This window comes from Cucurbita pepo, chromosome LG12 (genome assembly GCF_002806865.2).
Source record: "Cucurbita pepo subsp. pepo cultivar mu-cu-16 chromosome LG12, ASM280686v2, whole genome shotgun sequence".
Taxonomy (NCBI): Eukaryota; Viridiplantae; Streptophyta; class Magnoliopsida; order Cucurbitales; family Cucurbitaceae; genus Cucurbita; species Cucurbita pepo.
Window position 1 is genome coordinate 1678076 of NC_036649.1, and position 20323 is coordinate 1698398.

At 36.8% G+C, this 20323-nt stretch overlaps 3 protein-coding genes across 7 annotated transcripts; 1 reads left to right on the top strand and 2 right to left on the bottom strand.

Moving 5' to 3' along the window:
- Window positions 1-1581: 1581 nt before the first annotated feature.
- On the bottom strand, window positions 1582-5945 carry LOC111806987. Its single transcript, XM_023692543.1, has 4 exons — window positions 5936-5945; window positions 5648-5743; window positions 3746-3912; window positions 1582-1902 (listed from the first exon to the last, which is right to left on the bottom strand). Exons 1-3 carry the CDS (start codon window positions 5943-5945, stop codon window positions 3782-3784), a joined length of 237 nt encoding a protein of 78 aa, XP_023548311.1. The 3' UTR covers window positions 1582-1902; window positions 3746-3781.
- A 917-nt stretch (window positions 5946-6862) lies between these two features.
- LOC111807064 lies at window positions 6863-13644 on the top strand. 4 transcript variants are annotated; one of them, XM_023692631.1, is made up of 8 exons: window positions 6863-7025; window positions 8231-8620; window positions 9383-9500; window positions 10644-10956; window positions 11969-12041; window positions 12423-12513; window positions 12633-12712; window positions 13214-13644. In XM_023692631.1, exons 1-8 carry the CDS (start codon window positions 6975-6977, stop codon window positions 13346-13348), a joined length of 1251 nt encoding a protein of 416 aa, XP_023548399.1. In that variant the 5' UTR covers window positions 6863-6974; the 3' UTR covers window positions 13349-13644. The 4 variants fall into 4 exon arrangements, with proteins under 4 accessions (XP_023548399.1, XP_023548400.1, XP_023548401.1 ...); XM_023692632.1 differs by having other exon boundaries at window positions 8231-8389; XM_023692633.1 differs by lacking the exon at window positions 8231-8620.
- A 612-nt stretch (window positions 13645-14256) lies between these two features.
- On the bottom strand, window positions 14257-19708 carry LOC111807065. Of its 2 annotated transcripts, XM_023692635.1 has the most exons (8): window positions 19418-19708; window positions 18489-18929; window positions 15885-18127; window positions 15523-15792; window positions 15357-15437; window positions 15138-15249; window positions 14835-14901; window positions 14257-14520 (listed from the first exon to the last, which is right to left on the bottom strand). In XM_023692635.1, the coding sequence occupies exons 1-8, from the start codon at window positions 19503-19505 to the stop codon at window positions 14424-14426; spliced, it is 3399 nt and encodes a 1132-aa protein (XP_023548403.1). In that variant the 5' UTR covers window positions 19506-19708; the 3' UTR covers window positions 14257-14423. The 2 variants fall into 2 exon arrangements, with proteins under 2 accessions (XP_023548403.1, XP_023548404.1); XM_023692636.1 differs by lacking the exon at window positions 19418-19708 and having other exon boundaries at window positions 18529-18616.
- Window positions 19709-20323: the final 615 nt, after the last annotated feature.

Consider the following 20323-nt stretch of genomic DNA (forward strand, 5'->3'; position numbering starts at 1 on the left):
TAACTCAAAATTTTAATGACTTCTTACACGATTTTAAAATATAAAAACCTATTAATTAAAATTTAATAGCTAAATAGTATAATGGTATTTAATAATTACTTAAAAAATACTTATTAGTTTATTAATTAATTAGGATAGAATCCAAAACCCACATGCATAGAGGGTATTAGAAAACCTAGATGGGATCGATTTTAAAGTTTTCAAGATAATATTAGCCCAAATTTTAAATATGAAATATCAAGATGTATGCGTCCAACCTAACCTCAAACTCTTTCTTCCCGACGTCTCACGGGGCAAAGGAGTCTAAGGTGTCTGGGGGGACTTGACATCTTTCCTATCTTTCTCTTTCTCGAAACAAATGTGAAACAAATCAGGCTATTAATGGCAAAATTCATGTTGCAAACCGACCTTAAGTACCTGCAATGCCTCGACCAACCGCTCAACCATAGGCTTACCTGCAAGAACATCTACAATCGAACCAATTGCACCAATTGAACAAGGAAATGATTTAAAGTTGGAGGATCTTTGGTTGAATATAGATGATCCTCTTCAACCATTTTGTTAGTTGACAGTAAATGAGAGAAGACCAAACTCCAACCAACTTCTAGAATGACGGATGAATTTGGGTGCCAAGGTTTCACACTAAGAGCTTCATTGATCTTTCGGATTCTTTCTTGGCAAATCGAATCGATTCAAACCCCACTTAGCCATCAGTGGAGATACACGGGTGGTGGGACCTTCTTCTAGGTCATTCTTTCCTAAACTAGTGGAAGATTCTAAATTCGGCAACCACATCGGTTGGAGAGAAAAATGAAATATTCTTTACAACGGTGTAGAAATCTCTCCCTAACATTACAAGTTTTAAAACTTTGAGTGGAAGCCTGAAAGGAAAAGCTAAAGGAGGACAATATCTACTAACAATAAGCTTGAGCTCTTACAAATGATATTAGAGTCAGACACCGCTGTGGTGTGTCAGCGAGGATACTGGACCCCCAAGTGGGGTAGGGATTGTGAGATACAACATCAGTTGGTGAGGAGAACGAAACATTCCTTATAAGGATGTGGAAACCTCTACCTAACAGACGTGTTTTAAAACCTTGAATAGAAGCCCGAAAGGGAAAGCCAAAAAGATCAATATCTGCTAGCGGTAGGCTTGAGATATTACACATATTCACCGACCGTTACAACTATTTTATAATAGAAAAGACTTTAAAAAGTCATTCCGAGCAGATTCTCGTTCACAATAATCTATTCTTATTCCTACCGTTACGTGTTTACATGGCATAAACATATATACATATAACTACTATCTGATCTAAGACTCGAGTCCACTTAGTATCATGTAAAATTTTCTACAAAACGCACTACAAAGACCAAAATGAGTTTTCATGATAAATTCAAGAATGAAGACAATATTAGTAGCAAGTAAAAAGTAAATTTGGATAGTGTGAAAGTTTGACCAAAATAAGATTCAGGCTGATTGTTAGACATTCTTTTTCTTTCACCTAAGTAATATTTTCAACAATGGTGTGTACTGCATAACATAGTCAAATCATCTGGTAGGTTTCGAGTCACGACGTATAACAACCTAAGGACTATATTCCAGAAGGCATGATGAGTTAAGTTGAATCAGAATGACAGTCCTGAATATGGGATTATGATTCAACTCTAATATGGGTATCAGACTATATGAAAATCTGTCATTTCTACCATAAGAGATTGTTAATGAATTGAATTATCAGACCTTTGGTTTGGTGTTATCATTCAACTTTAATATGGAATCAATCATAAGAAGACCTCAAATGTCATAAAGAAACAGCTTACTAAAATCCCCCATCTTATTAGGTGAAACTTAAAAGCCTGAGCTCGTATCTCCTACTCCCCTGTAATTTCGTTCTCAACCTGCAAAACCAACAAGAAGAAACCGCTAAATACTGTGGCAATGAGGGTTTTTGTAAGAAGAGAGTTCTTGTATACCGATGTAAACAAACAGAGTGTCGGTTCATGTCTTAAAAACAATGGTAGGATCATGATAAGTATGTTCGTTTGAAGTTCGAATATCCTAAAGCCACAATTTGTTCTTTCATTGTTCATTCATTAGAAAAATTTTGGAGGCAGTGTTACAGTGATTTGGTTGTTCATGGGATAGTCTTCTATGTGGATGCAGGATAAAGTCTTATGGATCAACAAGGTCAGAGTCTTCGTTTGGGGCTTATGGTTAGACTTAGAAAGAAATCAACATGGTTTGGAAGGCTAAATTGAGAGTTAGGAAGAAATTTTGTTCAACCAGAGCTTTAATGAGTAGTTTTTGTTTTCAAATGTCTTTCTTAAACCTAGTTACGTGCATCTTGACTAATCTCATGGGACGCGAATTTAACAGTTGTTTCCTTCACACAGTTGGTTCCATTAAGAAGTTTTGATGGGTCAGAGTTGTTTCAAATGCAACAGTTACTTAGCATTTTATAAGAGATTATAAAAAATTTGTGCGCGTTTGAACTAGACTATGTATATTGACTACCTGACCTAGCAAAATTTGGTAATAAAAGAACTCACCTGTTTGTGATATCTTAGGTAGGTTTATGGGATTTGATCTCATTTTTTTATAATCATCGTGCTTCCATTACTTCCTCCAATGATCACTAGACCGACCTATGGACCATAAGTGCAACTAACATCTTTCCTAATTACAAGCCATAAGTGCAGCTAACATTCATTTCTAATAAGTCAAAAATGACTAATGAAAATTAATTTAAGTTTGCACTAACTTTTCACACATTTACTCCTGGATCCTAAGTTGTTCTCTCATCTTCTTCCTTGAAGTGATATATATTTCTAAGTTTCCTATAAAAAGGGGGGGNTTGATCCCACTTTGAATCTTGATTAGTACATTTTGATTTTCCTGCTACAACATTGGCATTGTTTGTTTGTTTTAAAAAGTTCGTGGTTTTTCTGTATAAGAAACCAGGCAATCAAACAAGCTCACTCGAATATCGAGTCAAGGCATAGGGGCCCTTAGAATAGAAAGAAAAAAAAACCTAAAAAAACTATAAAAAAACTAATTGAACCGCCATGTCAATAGAATCCTTAAATGTCGTAACAAAGAAATTGTGAGTCTCGAAGATGTAGTCAAAAGTGACTCAAGTTTCAAACAAATGGTGTACTTTGTTCGAGGGCTCCAGAGAAGGAGTCGAGCCTCGATTAAGGGGAGGTTGTTTGAGGGCTCCAATAGGCTTCAATGGAGGCTTTATGGTGTACTTTGTTCGAAAGGAGGATTGTTGGGGATTGTTGGGGATTGTTGGGAGAGGAGTCCCATATTGGCTCATTAAGGGGTTGATCATAGGTTTATAAGTAAGGAATACATCTCCATTGGTACGAGGCCTTTTGGGGAAACCAAAAACAAAGCCATGAGAGCATATGCTCAAAGTGGACAATATCATACTATTGTGGGGAGTTGTGATTTCTAACTGTTAGTGGGTTCCATTGTTTCAGCAATGTTTGGTTTTCTAAGGTATAAAGCAGAAATCTAATCAGTATACTTTCGATAAGGTTTTGGTTGGTTTCAGTGCATTCCGTTTGATTTCTAATAGCTTTTGTCAAGCAGTTGAATTTTCAAAATGCCGATCCCAACCTCAGTTTTTAAATTTTTAAACAGTATGTCAGACATCCATTTTGGGTGGGAAAAAAAAACCAAAAAATGATTTCAACCTCAGTTAGGCTGATTATAAGGATGGAATGATGAACAAACCTTGCAAAGCAGCTACTCCGGTCAACAGTTGAAGCATTAGGTGTCTTTCCTGGCCTCTTCAGCAGCATCGTGATTCCTCCAAGGATTAAGGGCTTCTCTAATTGCTTGAGCCTCAGGCGAGTTTTCCCAAGCTATCTTCTCCGATTCCAAAACTGTTACTTTATCATCTGATGATGCAAAGGCAAAATAGAGACAACATCATATACCAATCAACAGGCCATCAAACAAGAAACTGACTTCAAAAGAGCGCGATTGAATCAGTACTTCCTTATTACTCATAAGTAGTACTTTCTTTCTTGTTAAAAAAAAAAACTAGTATTTTTCCTTAATGAATAACTGAACATTCATTGAGGAAAAATGAAAGAATACAAGAGCATACAAAAAAGACGAGCCCAAAAAAGAAGGGAGGTAACCTACAAGAACGGGCTCAAATCCAACAAGACCTAATAAATAATTACAATAGGTTTAGCCCCAAATGCCTAGAAGGAAACATCGAGCCTAGTACAGGGCCCAACCTCATTCAAAGGTCTCTCATATCCTCTAAAAATACTATTGTTTCTTTCTTCTCAAAGACCCCCAACAATGGCACACGCCCCAGCTTGCAATAAAATTTTTCCTTTCTCATGAAACAGAGGACGAAGAAAGAGGCTCAGTCTGATTCACGGTGTTTACAATTAAATCAATCTCAACGTGTGCATGCACCAATGAATCAGTACTTTCTTATATTTAAGAATCCATTAAAAAAGAAAAGTGTTTGTCTCTCAAGGTTTAAGGTTCTCCAGTGCCTTGGTTGGTTTGGTATGGGTGTTCTAGTCCGGTTGAAGAGTCCCACTCTCAACTGGCTTTGCTGATTTTGCTTGTTTGTTTGGTGGGTTGTGGCGGTTTAAGTCTTTTATCTTCTCTCCTCTTATCAGTGGGAAAGATTTCAGATGATTCTAGTGGTTTTGCTCATCTAGGAGGCTGCTAACTTTTTCGTTTTTTTAGATAAAAAATGACATGACATTTATTAAACCCATTCCCATAAATAAAACTACAAGAAAGTTTTCCAATTGTTTAAGATAGTGGGAGACTGCTAGCTTGTATACTTGTTCTTCTCTCCTCTGAAAGGGTGGCCCAATATAATGAGTGCAAGAAAGTCATGAATGCAGCTTGGGGTCATGGCCCATTCAAATGCTTCCTTTCATGAAGACCATAAACTATAGGCAAAGGGGTAAGTCATGAAGAGCTGGCTCGGAATTTCTGCATTTTTCATGGATATGACACACCAATGTGGGCAGGAATTCAAACCTTTTGACATTTTGGTCGATAATTCAATGTGTTAACCAATTGAGTTGTGTGCTCAAGTTGTCGACACCTTCGCTTCTTTGAATGAGAGAAGATGGTTTTAATAAGGAACTTGGACAAGAAGAATAAGAGGCAAATGAAGAAACATGTAGAAACAACTCAGACAATAAGAAGAAAGACTAAATTAGGAGAGCTATGAAACATTTGAAGAAAGCACATCCAGGATTCTAATACGTTTTATCACTATCAGTTAGATTAATAGCAGCTGCCACAACTGTTGGGAATTCCCATGAAGCATGTGGCTCGTTACAATTTCCACTCAATACCACTTACTTACTTCGTGGTCTCGAACACGAAAAATCTAACGTTAGTGGACATTCATTGAAAAGCAAGATTTCTTCAATCTACTTAGACATAAAGCATAAAAAAATTGTAAAGAACTATTAACCAAACACCTCCGATCCTCGTAGCGAATCAATTTTATAAGATTTATCGAAAGACAGACCTAAATGAAGACGAAAAAGCCATTACAACAAGCACATCAACTAAATACAGTGAAGAAAAAGAATTTCAAATGGTGAATTAAGGAATAAGGAAGAAGAAGGAGAGTTCTCACACAGAAGCCCGTTTTAATCATGAACATTTCCATGGAAGCTCCAATCAAAGCCGAAACTGTCCCAATCTTCACATACCAACCTAGAAACTTCATTTCAACTGAGAATCCAAAACAAAAGGCATTAACATGATTATAAAACGGAATCCATTGTAATTTTCCAAAAGAAAAAAGAGTGGTTCATGCCTCGACGCTTCAGAGATACTTACAGAGCTCAAGCTATGGAGCTAACAGCGGCGACGTCCAGCGCTTCAGAGAGAATATTTGTTATTTTCCGTTCTCAAGTTCTCAACCGACAACCATCGATTTTATTAGGGACGGCGTTTCGAAATAGGCCCAACAACTACGGATTGGAGATTCTAAGGCCCAAATAATCTGGCCCATATGGATGAAGAAAATTAAAAAAAAAATTCAAAAAATTCAAAAATACTTTAAAATATTTTTAAAAAGTTGGATATTTGTGAAATATATAATAATTAACAAATTTGATAAATAAATAAAAAATTGTATTTAGTTATTAATTTTAGTTTTTTTTATTGTACAAATATTTAAATTTGATGACCCGAAAATTTCATCAACGTAGACTACTGAACTAAAATTATTGAGATGGGTTAGATTTTTTTAGGTTTGAACTGAAGTTTTTTGAAAAATCGAAAATGTTCGGTTGATTGGTGGGTTGACGTTCTTATAGTTTTGTCAACCCGACCAACTCAAATCAATCCAAACCATACTTTTAAAATTATTATGAAGATTACAAATATTTAACGTTTGTAATCGATATTAGTAATATGTTACGACTATAAATGTTTGATATTTAAATTTTATAAGATTTTAGTTATTAATATATATATATATATATTAATAATAAAAAAAAACATCTCAACTAACTCAACTAATTTTTCAAACAAAATAATATTAGAAAAAACATTCCCCATTTATTTACAAGTCAACGCGAGTCAATTAAAGTCGGTTTAAAAAGGACCATGTGAGCGTGTGGAGCCCACGCATAGAACAGTTTGGGCCTCTTGTGTCGAAATGGGCCCACAATCGCTTCAATTGTACTAAATGGGCCATTAGGCCCATTTTCTTAGTCAGGTTCCAACAAGCACCTGTCACGTCAGAGTCCCAGACAACCGTCTACGAACAGAATTTTGTTGGTCTTTCTCTCGGTCTTCAAATATAATATTATTACTAAAAAAAAACATAATAATTAAAAAAAAAAAAAAATCCATAAATTTTCCCTCTCTATTTACTCTCCCTCTCTTTCCGCTCGGAATTCTCTGTAAATTTTCGGGTTCTTCTTTTTCTGAAGCTCTTGTGAGTTTAACGGTAATGGCGTCGGTTCAGCCACTTATGGATGGGATTTCTGAGATTACTCAAGAGGTTAGATTATTTATTTATTTATTTATTTTAATTTTCCAAATCTTGATTTCTTCATCTTCGTCTTCAGCTATTGTATTTTGATCGTTTTTTTTCGTTGATTTTAAGATTAATTTCTCTGCTGTTTTAGAGCTCTGCGATTAACAATGTCGTGTTCTTCCGAGTTCTTCCAGATTGTTATTTACAATTATTACAAGGAATTACTGATAGTTGATTTTGATTCATGCGAGTGCTGACTGATAGTTGATTTTGATTCATGCGAGTGCTGAGGTTCTTCTTTTCAGCTTAATTTGTGATGAATTATTGTGGTATCCCTAAGCATGGGGCTATAGTTGTCTCGTTTTTGGGGGAGTTTTCTTTATCTTGATACTGTTGGTACTTTGTAGATCTTGAACAGTGTATCAAATTCTTGCTCTAGCCTGTTGTTATTTTAAAGACAATGCTCATGTATCATAAATTAGATCTAGAAAATCTTAATCGTTTGCAGAAATGTAACTGCTCAAGCCCACTACTAGTAGATATTGTCCGATTTGGCTCGTTACGTGTCGCCGTCAGCCTTACGATTTTTAAAACGCGTCTACTAAGGAGAGGTTTCCACACCTTATAAGGATATTTCGTTTCCTCTCCAACCGATGTGGGATCTCACAATCTACCCTCTTGGGGACTAGCGTCCTTGTTGGCACACAACTCAGTGTCTGGCTCTGATACCATTTGTGAGATCCCACATCGGTTGGGAAGGGGAACGAAACATTCCTTATAAGAGTGTGGAAACCTTTCCCTAGTAGATGTGTTTTAAAGCTTTGAAGTTGATGGCGATACGTAACGGGCCAAAGCGGACAATATTTGCTAGCCGTAGACTGAGGCTGTTACAAGAAACATGGCAAATCTATTTGATAATCATATCTATATAATTGAAATAAACTGAAATAGGTGAATGGATGAATGTTCGATATAAAACACGGCCTCGTGGATTTGATTCTCGTCTCCGGGGCGTGGCAAAGTGGGATGCCATTGCTACGGGATGACTCACTTAGGTCTCTCGGGGGAGAGATTAGTTGAGTGACATGCTAGATGTGTGAGGGAAACTGTAAAAGTACTTCGAATTTATATTTCGTGACGTGGTAGCATGCCCTTTAAGCCAATTCAATGCTTTAATCTTAGATAGTCGATGAGTCTAACTTGAATTTGTATGTGTTTGTTATAAGCAGGAAGATGTTGAGAATGTAAAACCTGTTAATGAACAGATATCAGATACTCGACATAGCGGTAGACGCCCCGATATCTCACTTCAAGTACCTTCGAGACCGATGGGTGGCGTAAAAGGTTTACTGCAATCTCTAGGTTCCAACAATGGTGTTTTATCTCCTGTAAGCTTTTTAAGAGCTTTAAGCTTTAAGAGAAAAGGCATTGCTGCTGAAGGTGAGACGAGTTCGCTCCTAAGTTCGGACTCGAGAACAACTGCTGAGAGTCCGGTAATGGCTATCGCATCATCAGCCTTTTCCTGGACAAAGTCCTCGTCCCTCCCAGTTACTCCAGCTTCAAACTTGTCCCCGTTGATACCCCGCCCCGCCACAACTAATGAAAAGCCAGTTCCACGTGTGAGTTATCTCGTGTTACAAACTTCCATTTTTTAAAATTTTCATCATTCAAAACTGGCTAGACTTTTTGTGAGATCCCACGTTGGTTGGAGAGGAGAACGAAACATTCCTTTTAAGAGTGTGGAAACCTCTCCCTAACATACGCGTCTTAAAATTGTGAGGCTAAGGGTGATACGTGACGAGCCAAAATGGACAATATCCGCTAGTGGTGGGCTTGAGCGGTTACAAATAGTATCAGAGTTAGACACCGGGCAGTGTGCCAGTGAGGACGTTGGGTGGCCAAGAAGGGTGGATTTTGAGATCCCACATCAGTTGGAGAGGGGAATTAAACATTCCTTACAAGGGTGTAGAAACCTCTCTCGAGCAAACACGTTTGAAAACTATGAGGCTAACGGCGATACGTAACGAGCCAAAACGGACAATATCTGCTAGCGGTGGGCTTGAGCTATTACAAATGGTATCAAAGTCAGACACCGAGCAGCGTGCCAACCGGGATGCTAGGTCCCCAAGGAGGGAGGACTGTGGGATCCCACATCAGTTGGAGAGGGGAAAGAAACATTCCTTATAAGGGTGTAGAAACCTCTCCCTAGCAAACGCGTTTTAAAATCGTGAGGCTGATGGTGATACGTAACGGGTCAAAGTGGACAATATCTACTAGCGGTGGACTTATGCTATTACACTTTTAGTACTCAATAGAAATGTTTGCGATGTTGTTGCTTGATTCAGATCCATAATTTGATCTTTCGTTTTTAACTCTTGCAGAAAGTAGCAGCACGTGCAGTTTCGAGGTCTCTATCCATGCCGGGTAGACATATTGTTATAATACGATCTACATCTTTTGCTTCCCCAAAGGCAAATTCAGAGGCCAGTAGCAGTTCTGGTAAAAGTCCTTATACCCTACAACTTCATTACTAGTTTAAATATTGCTTTATTCTATGCCCACCCTTCACGTCCCATAGAAGCTTAGGCATGGTTTTATTACAGGTTGCAATTTTATGTATAATATATATTAGGTCCTTAGAGTCTTTAAAATTATGAATCTTGCATGTATTTGTTTTAATAAAATACCCTTAAATTTTCCACTTTTATCTCAAAAATTTTAAAAAAAAATATTCTTACGGTTAGTTTTATGGAAACTTTTAATACTTTGTTTTAAAAATACCTTAAACTTTCCAAATAGTTTAAAAATATTCTTTTAACTTTAAAAAAATGTTTTAAAAAATACATTCTCAAAAGGTTCATTAGCACCCTTAAAAAAATTTTAAAAATTTTAAAAACTTCAAAAATACATTTAAATTTTTTAAAAAAAATTTAAAAATACCTTAACGTTTCAAAAATATTCATGAACTTTCTAGTAACATTAAAGCGTTTGTAAATAATCTATGAGGTGTCGATAAACGGTTTTTATCCATATATTGATAGTAAGAATTTTTTTGAATTTTTTTGATAAAGTTAAAAGGTATTAATGCTACTTTCTAAATTTTATGGGTATTTTTTAAAATATGGTACTCTTGATAGAAAAAATTGAAAGGTATTCATGAAACTTTTTAAAGTTCAGGATTTTTTAAACAGTTAAAAGTTTGAGAGTATTTTTGAAACAAAATACTAATGGTTTCCATCCAAAACTAACGGTAAGGGTATTTTTGAGATTTTTTTTAAAGTTTAAGAGTATTATTGAAACTTTTGAAAGTTTAGGGGTATTTTTGAAACAAAATGTGGTATTTTTATTAATTTAGCCTTGAGGTTGTGAATCACATTTGAAATCGGTTCATTTTCTAATCACGATCACCCGTTTGGGGGCAACCAAGATGGTACGGACCTATGGTCTAAGTCGTGTAAAATGAGTAAGTTTTCAATTTTATAGGGCATTATGTCTATTTCATAAAATTAAAAAGGAAATTAAGGTAAACTAGGGGTCGATGGAGCTGAAACTTTTAAAATACTCGAGAAAAATTTGAAAAAATAACACGAACGTTCGGGGAGATTGTATATTGAACCTTACGTAAATTATTCCATGTAACAGATCAAAATGGTTCTGTTACCTTAGAGAATGGCGATGAAGAAATTCCTGAAGAGGAAGCTGTTTGTAGAATATGTTATGATCCATGTGAAGAAGAAAACACTCTCAAAATGGAATGTAGTTGCAAAGGAGATCTTAGGCTTGTACATAAAGATTGTGCAATAAAATGGTTTAGTATAAGAGGAAAAAAGGAGTGTGAAGTCTGTAGGCAGGTGGTAAAGAATTTACCTGTCACGCTACTTCGTATTCCGACCGCCGCACAACAGGACGGAAGACAGTTGCATAATCAACTGACTTTCCGTTCACAGACGATAAGGTATTACAATGGTTTCTCGTGATTTGGATTTTTTATTCACTTTTGACTCGAGATGTCTATTTAACCTGTGGAGACTCGCTCCAAACAGGGCACGAAATGGGAGAGGAAAGAGATTTGTGAGATCTCACCTTGGTTGAAGAGGGGAACAAAATATATTTTATAAGGATGTGGAAACCTCTCCCGAACAGATGCTTTTTAAAACCTCAAGGGGAAACCCAAAAGTGAAAGCCCAAGGAGGACAATATCTGTTAGTGGTGGGCTTGGGCTGTTACAAATAGTATCAGACACCGAGATGTGTGCCAGCGAGAACGTTTGGCTCCCAAGGGGTGGATTGTAAGATCCCACGTTGGTTGGAGAGGGAAACGAAACATTCCTTATAAGGGTGTGGAAACCTCTCCCTAGGAGACGCGTTTTAAAGCCTTGAGGGGAAATCCAAAAGGGTTGGAGAGGTTGGAGAGGGAAACGAAGCATTTCTTATAAGGGTGTGGAAACATGTCCAGATGCATTTTAAAACTTTGAGGGGAAACCCAAAAGGGAAAGCTCAAAGAAGACAATATCTGCTAGCGATGTCTTAGACTGTTACAAATGGTTTCAGAGTCAGACACCAGCCAGTGTGCCAGCGAGGACGCTGGGCCCCCTAGGAGATGGATTGTGAGATCCCACATTGGTTGGAGAGGTTGGATGGGAATGAAACATTCTTTATAAGGGTGTGGAAACTTCTCCCTAAGAAATGCATTTTAAAACTTTGAGGGGAAGCCCAGAGAGGACAATATCTGCGAGCGGTGAGTTTGGTCTGTTACAAGATTTCTCCTTGATCCCCGTGAAAATAAATTGAGAATTTTGCCGGAATAGGGACTGAAACAGGTGGGAAGGACGGAAAAGGCATCTCCGTCACCGTCCCGCTCTGTGGACATCTCTACTTTTGACGATGTTCGAAAATTTCACTCTCGTTTCCGATTTTCGTCTCACGTACTAAGCTGAAACTGTACTTTAACTTCTGTATTTGCTGCAGCGCTTGGCAGGACTTTGTGGTGCTTCTTTTAATTAGCACAATATGCTACTTTTTCTTCCTTCAGCAGCTTCTGGTATGCCATTTGCTAAGAAAGAGGAAATTGTTTGAACCTTTAACAACCCAAGTCTACCGCTAGCCGATATTGTCTGTTTTGGCCCGTTACGAATCGCCGTCGCCCATTACGTATCACCGTCACTCTCACAGTTTAAGAGGGGAACGAAACATTTTTATAAGGGTGTGGAAACCTCTCCCTAGCAGACACGTTTTAAAATCGTGAGGCTAACAACGATACGTAACGAGTCAAAGCAGACAATATCTGTTAGCGGTGAGTTTGAGCTGTTACGAAACTTCCTCGTACTTGAACTTCTTTAGGAACATGTATTATACTTAGCTTTATATTTTCACGTTGTGTTCAGATTCCGACATTGTTCGATCCTGTTTTCGTTTGTTTTAGATTCACGACTTGAAGACTGGGGCGATCAATTACGCTGCGCCTTTTGCGTTGTTGTTTGGTATCATGTCGTCGATATTCTCGGTCATTCTCGGTATAGTTTTATACGATACTTTGAATATTTCCTTTAAAGCTGATTATGATTCTCATAGTTATATTTCCTTTAAAGCTGATTATGATTCTCATAGTTTTCCTGCCTGCTCAACTTTGCAGCAATCAAGGAATACATATGGACTTATGCAGCTCTTGAATTTGCACTTGTAGCTATCATTCTTCATATATTATATACTTTGGTGAGTAAAATCTTGATGCATTTGACATAGCACAACTTTGGTCTCAAAGTGGCTTCTAAAGAGTGCCACCCTGTTTTTGAAAACCGAACGGACCCATCTAACATGTTCGGGAGTGATTTTGAAGTACTTATAATCATTTTGTCAAGTTCAAAACCACTCCAAAACGTGTATTTAATTCTTTAAAATCAATTTTGATTATTTGAAAATAGCATTTAAAAGTGTAATAATAAAACAATAACGGTTTTACACTTTTAGATGCAAATTTCATACCATCAAAACTGATCTTGAATGATGAAAAACATGTTTCAAAGTGATTTTGAATGTGTAAAAAGTGATTTTGAACTCTTTCAAAATTACTTCCAAATAAGTCGTATCAAAACTAAGGCTGCAAATTTCAAACACGTTTAACTCGAGAATATATCAATCTTCATTGTTCTCATTTTGGATTAGAAACCTCAACTTAGTACATCATAGTGACATTCTTTTGGCCTTTGTTTGCAGCTGAAACTGAAGGCCATATATGCCATTTTGCTGTCTGCAATCTTGGGTTTTGGTATGGCTATGAGCCTTAACTCTCTGTATATTCATTACTACATTTGGCGAGTTCGAGTCGTGCAGAATCACAATCTAGTATGACCGAATTCCGAAGATGATAAGCCTGTCTCCGGAAGCTTCCTTCCAAAATTCTAATTATCAACGACAATCTGATGAATGAAGAGAATGCAGGTAGATCCCACTTTACACGAACATCTTCAGTCATCTAATGAGTAAAGATCATATCATCTTCATCTCGAATCAAGATTTAGAAGTTTTGAATTTCTTAAAAAATAGACAATATCAATGAATGAGCTCGAGCTACTGTCGATAAGATGAAAAAAAGACTGCTCGAAGATTGAAGACCTAATAAGTAGAACGTTTATATTTTTTGCTTAGGAAAATTGTATTCCTATGGACACTTTTTTTTTTTTTTTTTTTTTTTTTTNAAAAATAGTGATTTTTTGTGAAAACAATGTTTATAAGTTATTTGTTAAATGTTAAATTATATTCCTAAATATTGAAATGTTTTCATTTTATCTTTTTAATATTATTTACGGGCATAAAAATTAATTACCTAGATGATTTATCAGAAGAAATAAATTATAAAAATCTTAATCTTTTGTATAATCTTAAATAACATTTTTAATTCTTCATCTTTTATTTTAACAAAAAAAAAAATTGTAAAGTTCAAAATATTATGAATAATTGAATATTTATTAAAAGCAATTTTCGTATAATCACTTTAATATTTGCATTTGCATTTCTATACAATTAAAATTAGTTTTAAATGATGAACATAGCAAAAATAATGTAATAATTCAAATCAGCCATGTAACTGGATCAAGTAATTATATATAAATTCGTTGGCATAAGTTTAACACAAAGTTAACGAAATAAAAAAAGACACAAGAATTTAAAATTTCCCAATTAATATCACATAAGACCTTAATATATAAATATATAAATCGCATCATTACATTAAGTTACTCGATAATAAAATAAATAAAAATATAATTGCATTTTGCATAACCTTATGATAATAAGATAAATAAATAAAATTATAACATGCACTTACCCTATTAGCGCCTAAGCATTTACATTAAACTATGAAATCTAATACATAGAGCACATCAAAACTATATAATATACACTGCGAGACGATTATGTAACAAAGTTATCGACGTTTGGTAACAGAATAGAACTTATTTCCATCTTTCTTGAGCCATATCGTCGAACGAGTCCTCTTGACATGATCTGCAAAAAGACGATGCCTGCATAATCCTTCAACAATATTAGGACACGAGCATCAAATGATATTTGAGAATTCATTTAAAATGACTTTCTAATAACATTTTAAAAAAGAACTTCGAAAATTATATCAAACGAATCCCAAACGTTCTATTAGAAAGAAATTTTCAAGATCCATTCGATTTCCAAAGGCTAATTTGTGTTACGAATCAATGATATAAAAATTCTCGAACTAATTCAAACTTCAAAATAAAATTATTTTTATACTAAAACTAAATGAATAAAAAAAAATTATGAATTATTTATATGAAATTTACTCAATGATAGAAGATCCGACCTTTCAAATTCAAGCCTCTGAGTTACGATCCCATTAAGTAACAACTCAGAACTATACACCGAGACGCCTGCATACAAAATATACATTTTTTTAAAAAAAAGGAAGAAAAATAAATGGTCACATCCCGAGTTTCACCCATCTTTTTCCAACCCACCTAGTCGTCTAGCCACAATTTGTCACGTGACGAACCCGTCTTTCTTCTTTTCAATTTTAATAATTTTATTTAAAATAAAAAATAAAAAAATAATAACCCACTAGACTTCATTGATGGTATAAACTAAATGAGGAAAGGCTTGAACCAACCTTTTTGAAGAAAAGACATGCACATATTGTAATCTTCTTCGCACGACAAAACCAACAAATCATCTGAAATTTGATCATCCTTCACCATAGACCTCCCGATTCTTTCTACTGCCTGATAACATCACAACCAACATTAGCAAAAGAATGTGTATGAACACGTGCAGCGCAGATGAACGACACGTGATGCGTCGAAGAAAAGGGATCAAAATCACAACATACCTGACCCTTTACTGCCTTGACCAATCTCGAAACGACGTCTTTCCCAGGCTTTGTATTTGGAGTAATCAACACGCGTCGACCCTGTGGAGCTTACCATTGTGAAAACTAGAGAAGGGTAATGGCGAGCGAAAAACAGCACATGGTTAAACAATGATATCGAAATCACCTCGAGAAGAGGACGCTGGCGAGCACATGCCAAAGAACCTGGCATGCTAAAGCCAAATTCCTTCTCCTTCTTGGCGTCTCGTAGGAGGTAATTCTTTTCGTCGATGAAGCAGCTTGCCTGTCCACAACTCTCAATCCATAGGTGTGTCACGACAAGCTTACCCCGAGCAATGGCTTCTAACATATTCCTCGTACGTACGAATTTATCGGCAATGAAATGTGTTGCCTCGGTCATGGACGATACGACGGTAACCCCTAGGCGAGTCAACGTCTGAAAGATCATCAATAATGAGTTATAAGTTGAAATAACCATAACCATAACCACCTGGCAGAAGGTAAAAGAGTATAAGAACTGAAACTTACCTTCTTTTGCTGTTTGATTATGTCCTCATCAAGGTGTTGGCTATACAAGACTCGAACGTCATTCATATCTTTTCTCTTCCTCGATTCAGTACGAAATGATCCCGACACAAAACCCGGAGCAGTTAAATCACGAAGTTCTTTCAAAAGACTTGGTTTCGAGAGGCCCTTTTTGCATGATTGTTTGTAATATTCACTGCCCATACAAACAGGTGATGCAGCATTTCTAGGCGTCCTACAGTTATCGGGCGGAGTAGCACAAACTGTGTCGGATGGTTTATGCCTTTTACTCGGAAATGTATCGACCGTAGTGTTTACAATAGAAGAAACCGAACATCCATCGTTTTTTTTCTTTAACTGCTGAACAGAATTTGGCCTGTTTGAATCTTCAATGGACAATCTACCAATGGTTGGTCTTTCCAAGTTCTCGGTTAAACGAGGTGATGATCGTGTTTTCTTCATGTTACACGACCTCTTGCGCTTATTCATAGTTCGTCCAAGTAAATCTTCCGACAGACTTAGCGGACCAACAAAAATATCACACGATTTTCGCTCTCCTATGGAGCGTTTTGCTCGATTTTCAGAGCCTTTCGACTTTGTTTCGAGAATCTCGGATGCAGCCTCTAAAGATTTTGTTCTCTTTGCTTTAGAATCCCTATTGGCTCTATCACCACAACTTTTCTTGATTGATGAACCTACCTTTGTAACCGACCGCTCACGTTCACCAGATGTAATCTTAGCCTTTTTCGATTGATTTAGCATCATCGAATTCCTCGTTCGATGTGCAACAGGTGAAACCTCAACGATTTTTCCACGTAAAAGCTGCTTCTGAACCGTGTTACATCCATTACTAGAGTCACGGCCAATTCCATCAGCGTCTCTTTTCTTACTCCGTTCCGACAATTTCACAGTCTCGGTTCCACACACGTTCCTGAGAGTTCCAGAAAACTTCTGGTTTCTTTTTCTCGACTGCCTAGGGGCAACCCGAGAACTAGAAGCATGTCCCCTAGCAGATCGCCTTGATTTTGAGCTCGAGTCTGGCTTTCCAGAAGGAGAACCTCTGAAAGAGTCCTTTGGACCATTATTATGAACTAACTTATGGATACTCTCATCATGGAATAATGCTTCCATTGCCTCAGCTGCCATCTGTGTATCGAAACCCACATTAGAGACTTCTTGTTGATCATCGACGCCATCATCTTCCAACTCTCCCGAACATGCTTCGCCATCATTCTGCTGATCCAACTTATTGGATAGGTTCATTTTGCATTTGACGTAGGCGTCTCGGAATGACTCGTTCTCGTTTCCTTTACTCAACTCTAGACGTGAATCAGAACAAAATAACCTCGATTTCATATTTTTTGTACTTAAACATTCTTCCCAGTCACCATTCAAGTCTACTCGTTTTCCTTTCAAATTTTGAGGTTCGGTGAAGAACTCTTCCTTCCTTCTGCAGAAAAGATCTCCACCTCCTTCATCTTCTCGACTATCGTCCCAGTCAAAAGCTCTCGATTCTCCAACTGTTCTCATACAATTAACAATGTTAGCCAGATTATATTGTCCTTTCGTGTTAGGAACAGACTTCGGTTGCACCATAGCGTCCAATTTATGGGTTCCTCCTCCTTGATCAAACTCCATAGAATTATCTTTAAGAAACTTTTCAACAAAATCAAGAGCATTGTCTTGAGTCAAATCCCCTGGTTCTTGAGAGTCGACATAGCTTAACCCTGCCAACTGATCACCATCACATGCAGTCAAACGATGCAGGTCAACGTCACTGACATCATGGCTTGTGTCGAGATCTCCTAAATCTCCAACAGGTATATAATCATCAGCAAAAAGCTTTCTCGCTGCTGAACTGCCAGCCCTGCACTTAAGATCGGCCTGCCGCTCAACATGATTATCTTTTAAGGATGATTTTCCTACATCCTTGTCGATCATAACCGAATGCGTGGGGTTTCTAGTCTGCATGGCAGAACAACGAGCTGCTAAACCAGAGGCACGCAATGAAGCCACACGAATCGAAGCTCTGCACTTAATGTTACCTGAATCTCCATCAATCTCACAGAATTGCCCAAAATCACTCTGCCAATCAACGTGATAACCTTTTAAGGATGATTTTTCTATACTCTTGTCAATCATTACAGAAGAAGACCGGGGGCTTCTAGTGTTCATGGCAGAACTACGGGCTGCTAAACCAGAGGCACGCAATGAGGCTGCACGAGTCGAAGCAAGTCGTGTGGGTCCTGAAAAGGTGAACGAAAAGAAAATTGATTTTAGACTCATTGTTTTTTCAACTGTAATCCTAGAATGAAAAAATAATCATTTGCAACAAATAAACATCTCAAGAGCACTTTTATCAGCTCAACAAAAACTATAGATTCACTTTTCTCTTCTATCCTCATTGTAATTACATTATTCAACGACGAGCACGAATATACTAAAAACTATAGACATAACATTCTGAAAACAGGGAACTCTGCCGTAATATACTTAAACCACACGACGAGCACGAAACGAACTAAATTAAAACTTGTTCGAACTCCACTCGTATTGAAAGCCACAAAAAATATTTGCATCTAGTACAAACGAACAAAAGAATAATACCTGAATTACATTTTTTATCAGGCAACGTGTCTCGTAGTACCTCTAAATCTTTCCGCGCATCATGTCCACGGAGAGAGGTCATTTGATCATAACTTTGGGCTGATTCATCGCCGGATAGATCGAGATTAATTTCAGTTGTCTCTGTTCCTTCATCATCATAGCAATCACCAGCCTCTTCACCATCAGAATCATTCAATATTTGAGTGTCAAAGTTCATATTCTTGACACAATCAGGAATGGGATCATCAAGTTCCTGGGTTTCACCACCGAGACTCGAGATTTGGGTTTCACGCGCAACATCGAACACTTGAGTTTCTCCAAGGGGATCCACTAATTGAGTTTCAAACTCATTACTTACAGGATTCACTACTTGAGTTTTAAACATGTCATCATAAAAGTCAACTGTTCTTGAAGAACACGCAGCTTTATCGGCTTCCTCACCTGTGTTACCCGAACCACAAGATAAATCAAGGTGAAAAGTATAACAGTTTCCAGTCACAGACAGCATAATCACTCTACATTATGAGAAGCTAGTTGAATTTGATTTAGCTAGAAGTTCAAGGAAAAAACTTATCCCATGCTTGATAATCGAAAGAGTCAATTTTAGCCTATCATCAAATTGAATTTTAACTTCAGTAAGAGGTGAATACGAGAACTCTGCTGTGGAATCCAAGAACTGCATGAACTCAGTCGATTCCCAAGAAAAATCATCCAGAATATAAAACTTCATAAATCACAAATGAGAATACACGATTAATCGGTGGTTCCTACAGTGAAAAAAAANAAAAAAAAAAAAAAAAAAAAAAAAAAAAAAAGGCTCACGGAAAGTTCCAGCGACTTCAGAAACTCAATGAACAGAACATCAAGACCGACCTTTCAAAACATCGATCACTTTAAAAGGAAATGATACGGAAATCTAAATCGTTTACCAGAACATGTAGGCGGTGAAAGATGGCCGTCAAAGACTTCGGTATCCGTACAATCAATGTCCACGCGATCACTCCAGAAGGGAGTCATTTTCAATTCTTCTGCCGCCGGGGGAGCGAAGCCGGAGATAGTTTGTCGGCGCCGGAGAAGCGAATCGGAAGAGGGCTTAAGAAGTAGGATTGGAATGTGAAAGATATGGCGGGAAGATGAAAGGGACCGTGAGGGTTTTGGAGGGAAAAATAGAGTGAGAGTGAGGGTTTCACCGAAGAGAATCGAGTTCCAAGATGAAAAAAGGTCAGTTTTCCTAATAAAAAAATGAAAAAATAAATTTGAAAAATATACCCAAACCTCTTAGTCAGCGAACCGTTACTCTTTGCCATAGAGGACCGACAGCTGTCAAACCTTTAATTCAATTAATTTAATTTTTAATTTTTTCCGATTTTTAGCAACACACGTGGAAATTCAAAGTTATTTGAAATAAATTTTTTAATAAATAATTACCATAAGCAACCTATTAAATTTAATAATATTTTATAAGAAAATATATAATATAATTTTAAAAAATCTAAATTTCAATATAGTTTTTTAACAAAGAATGGGCAAGGACAAGGACGGGGAGAATCTTAATTGAGGATTAATTTTTCGAGCTAAATCACACTCTTGCGACAACGAGACAGTGATTGTACAACACTTATTCTAACCTAATGACACAAGTCAGCCATGAAAAATTCAGATTTTATGGATAGTGTCGACATATGCTCAAGCCTCGAGTCACGTTTAAGAGAAATGTTCTAGAAAACGTGAGCGAGAAAATATGTTAAAAATAATTGGTAAGAAAATAACGTTATAAGCTAAAAGCAATTAGGCAACAACAATAGCTTTGATAGCATATACCCGAGTAAGAAGAA

Excerpts from the sequence above, each read along its gene's own strand:
- LOC111806987 (XM_023692543.1), bottom strand. Across the intron at positions 3,913-5,647 it reads CATGATTAAAACGGGCTTCT|ATGATAAAGTAACAGTTTTG; the intron begins GTGTGAGAACTC and ends TTGCATCATCAG.
- LOC111807064 (XM_023692631.1), top strand. The coding sequence starts at position 6,975 with ATGGCGTCGGTTCAGCCACTTATGGATGGGATTTCTGAGATTACTCAA. Across the intron at positions 7,026-8,230 it reads TTTCTGAGATTACTCAAGAG|GAAGATGTTGAGAATGTAAA; the intron begins GTTAGATTATTT and ends TGTTATAAGCAG. Across the intron at positions 12,514-12,632 it reads GATATTCTCGGTCATTCTCG|CAATCAAGGAATACATATGG; the intron begins GTATAGTTTTAT and ends TCAACTTTGCAG.
- LOC111807065 (XM_023692635.1), bottom strand. The coding sequence starts at position 19,505 with ATGACTCCCTTCTGGAGTGATCGCGTGGACATTGATTGTACGGATACC. Across the intron at positions 18,930-19,417 it reads TTCACCGCCTACATGTTCTG|GTGAGGAAGCCGATAAAGCT; the intron begins GTAAACGATTTA and ends CGGGTAACACAG. Across the intron at positions 15,250-15,356 it reads TCAAGGCAGTAAAGGGTCAG|GCAGTAGAAAGAATCGGGAG; the intron begins GTATGTTGTGAT and ends TGATGTTATCAG.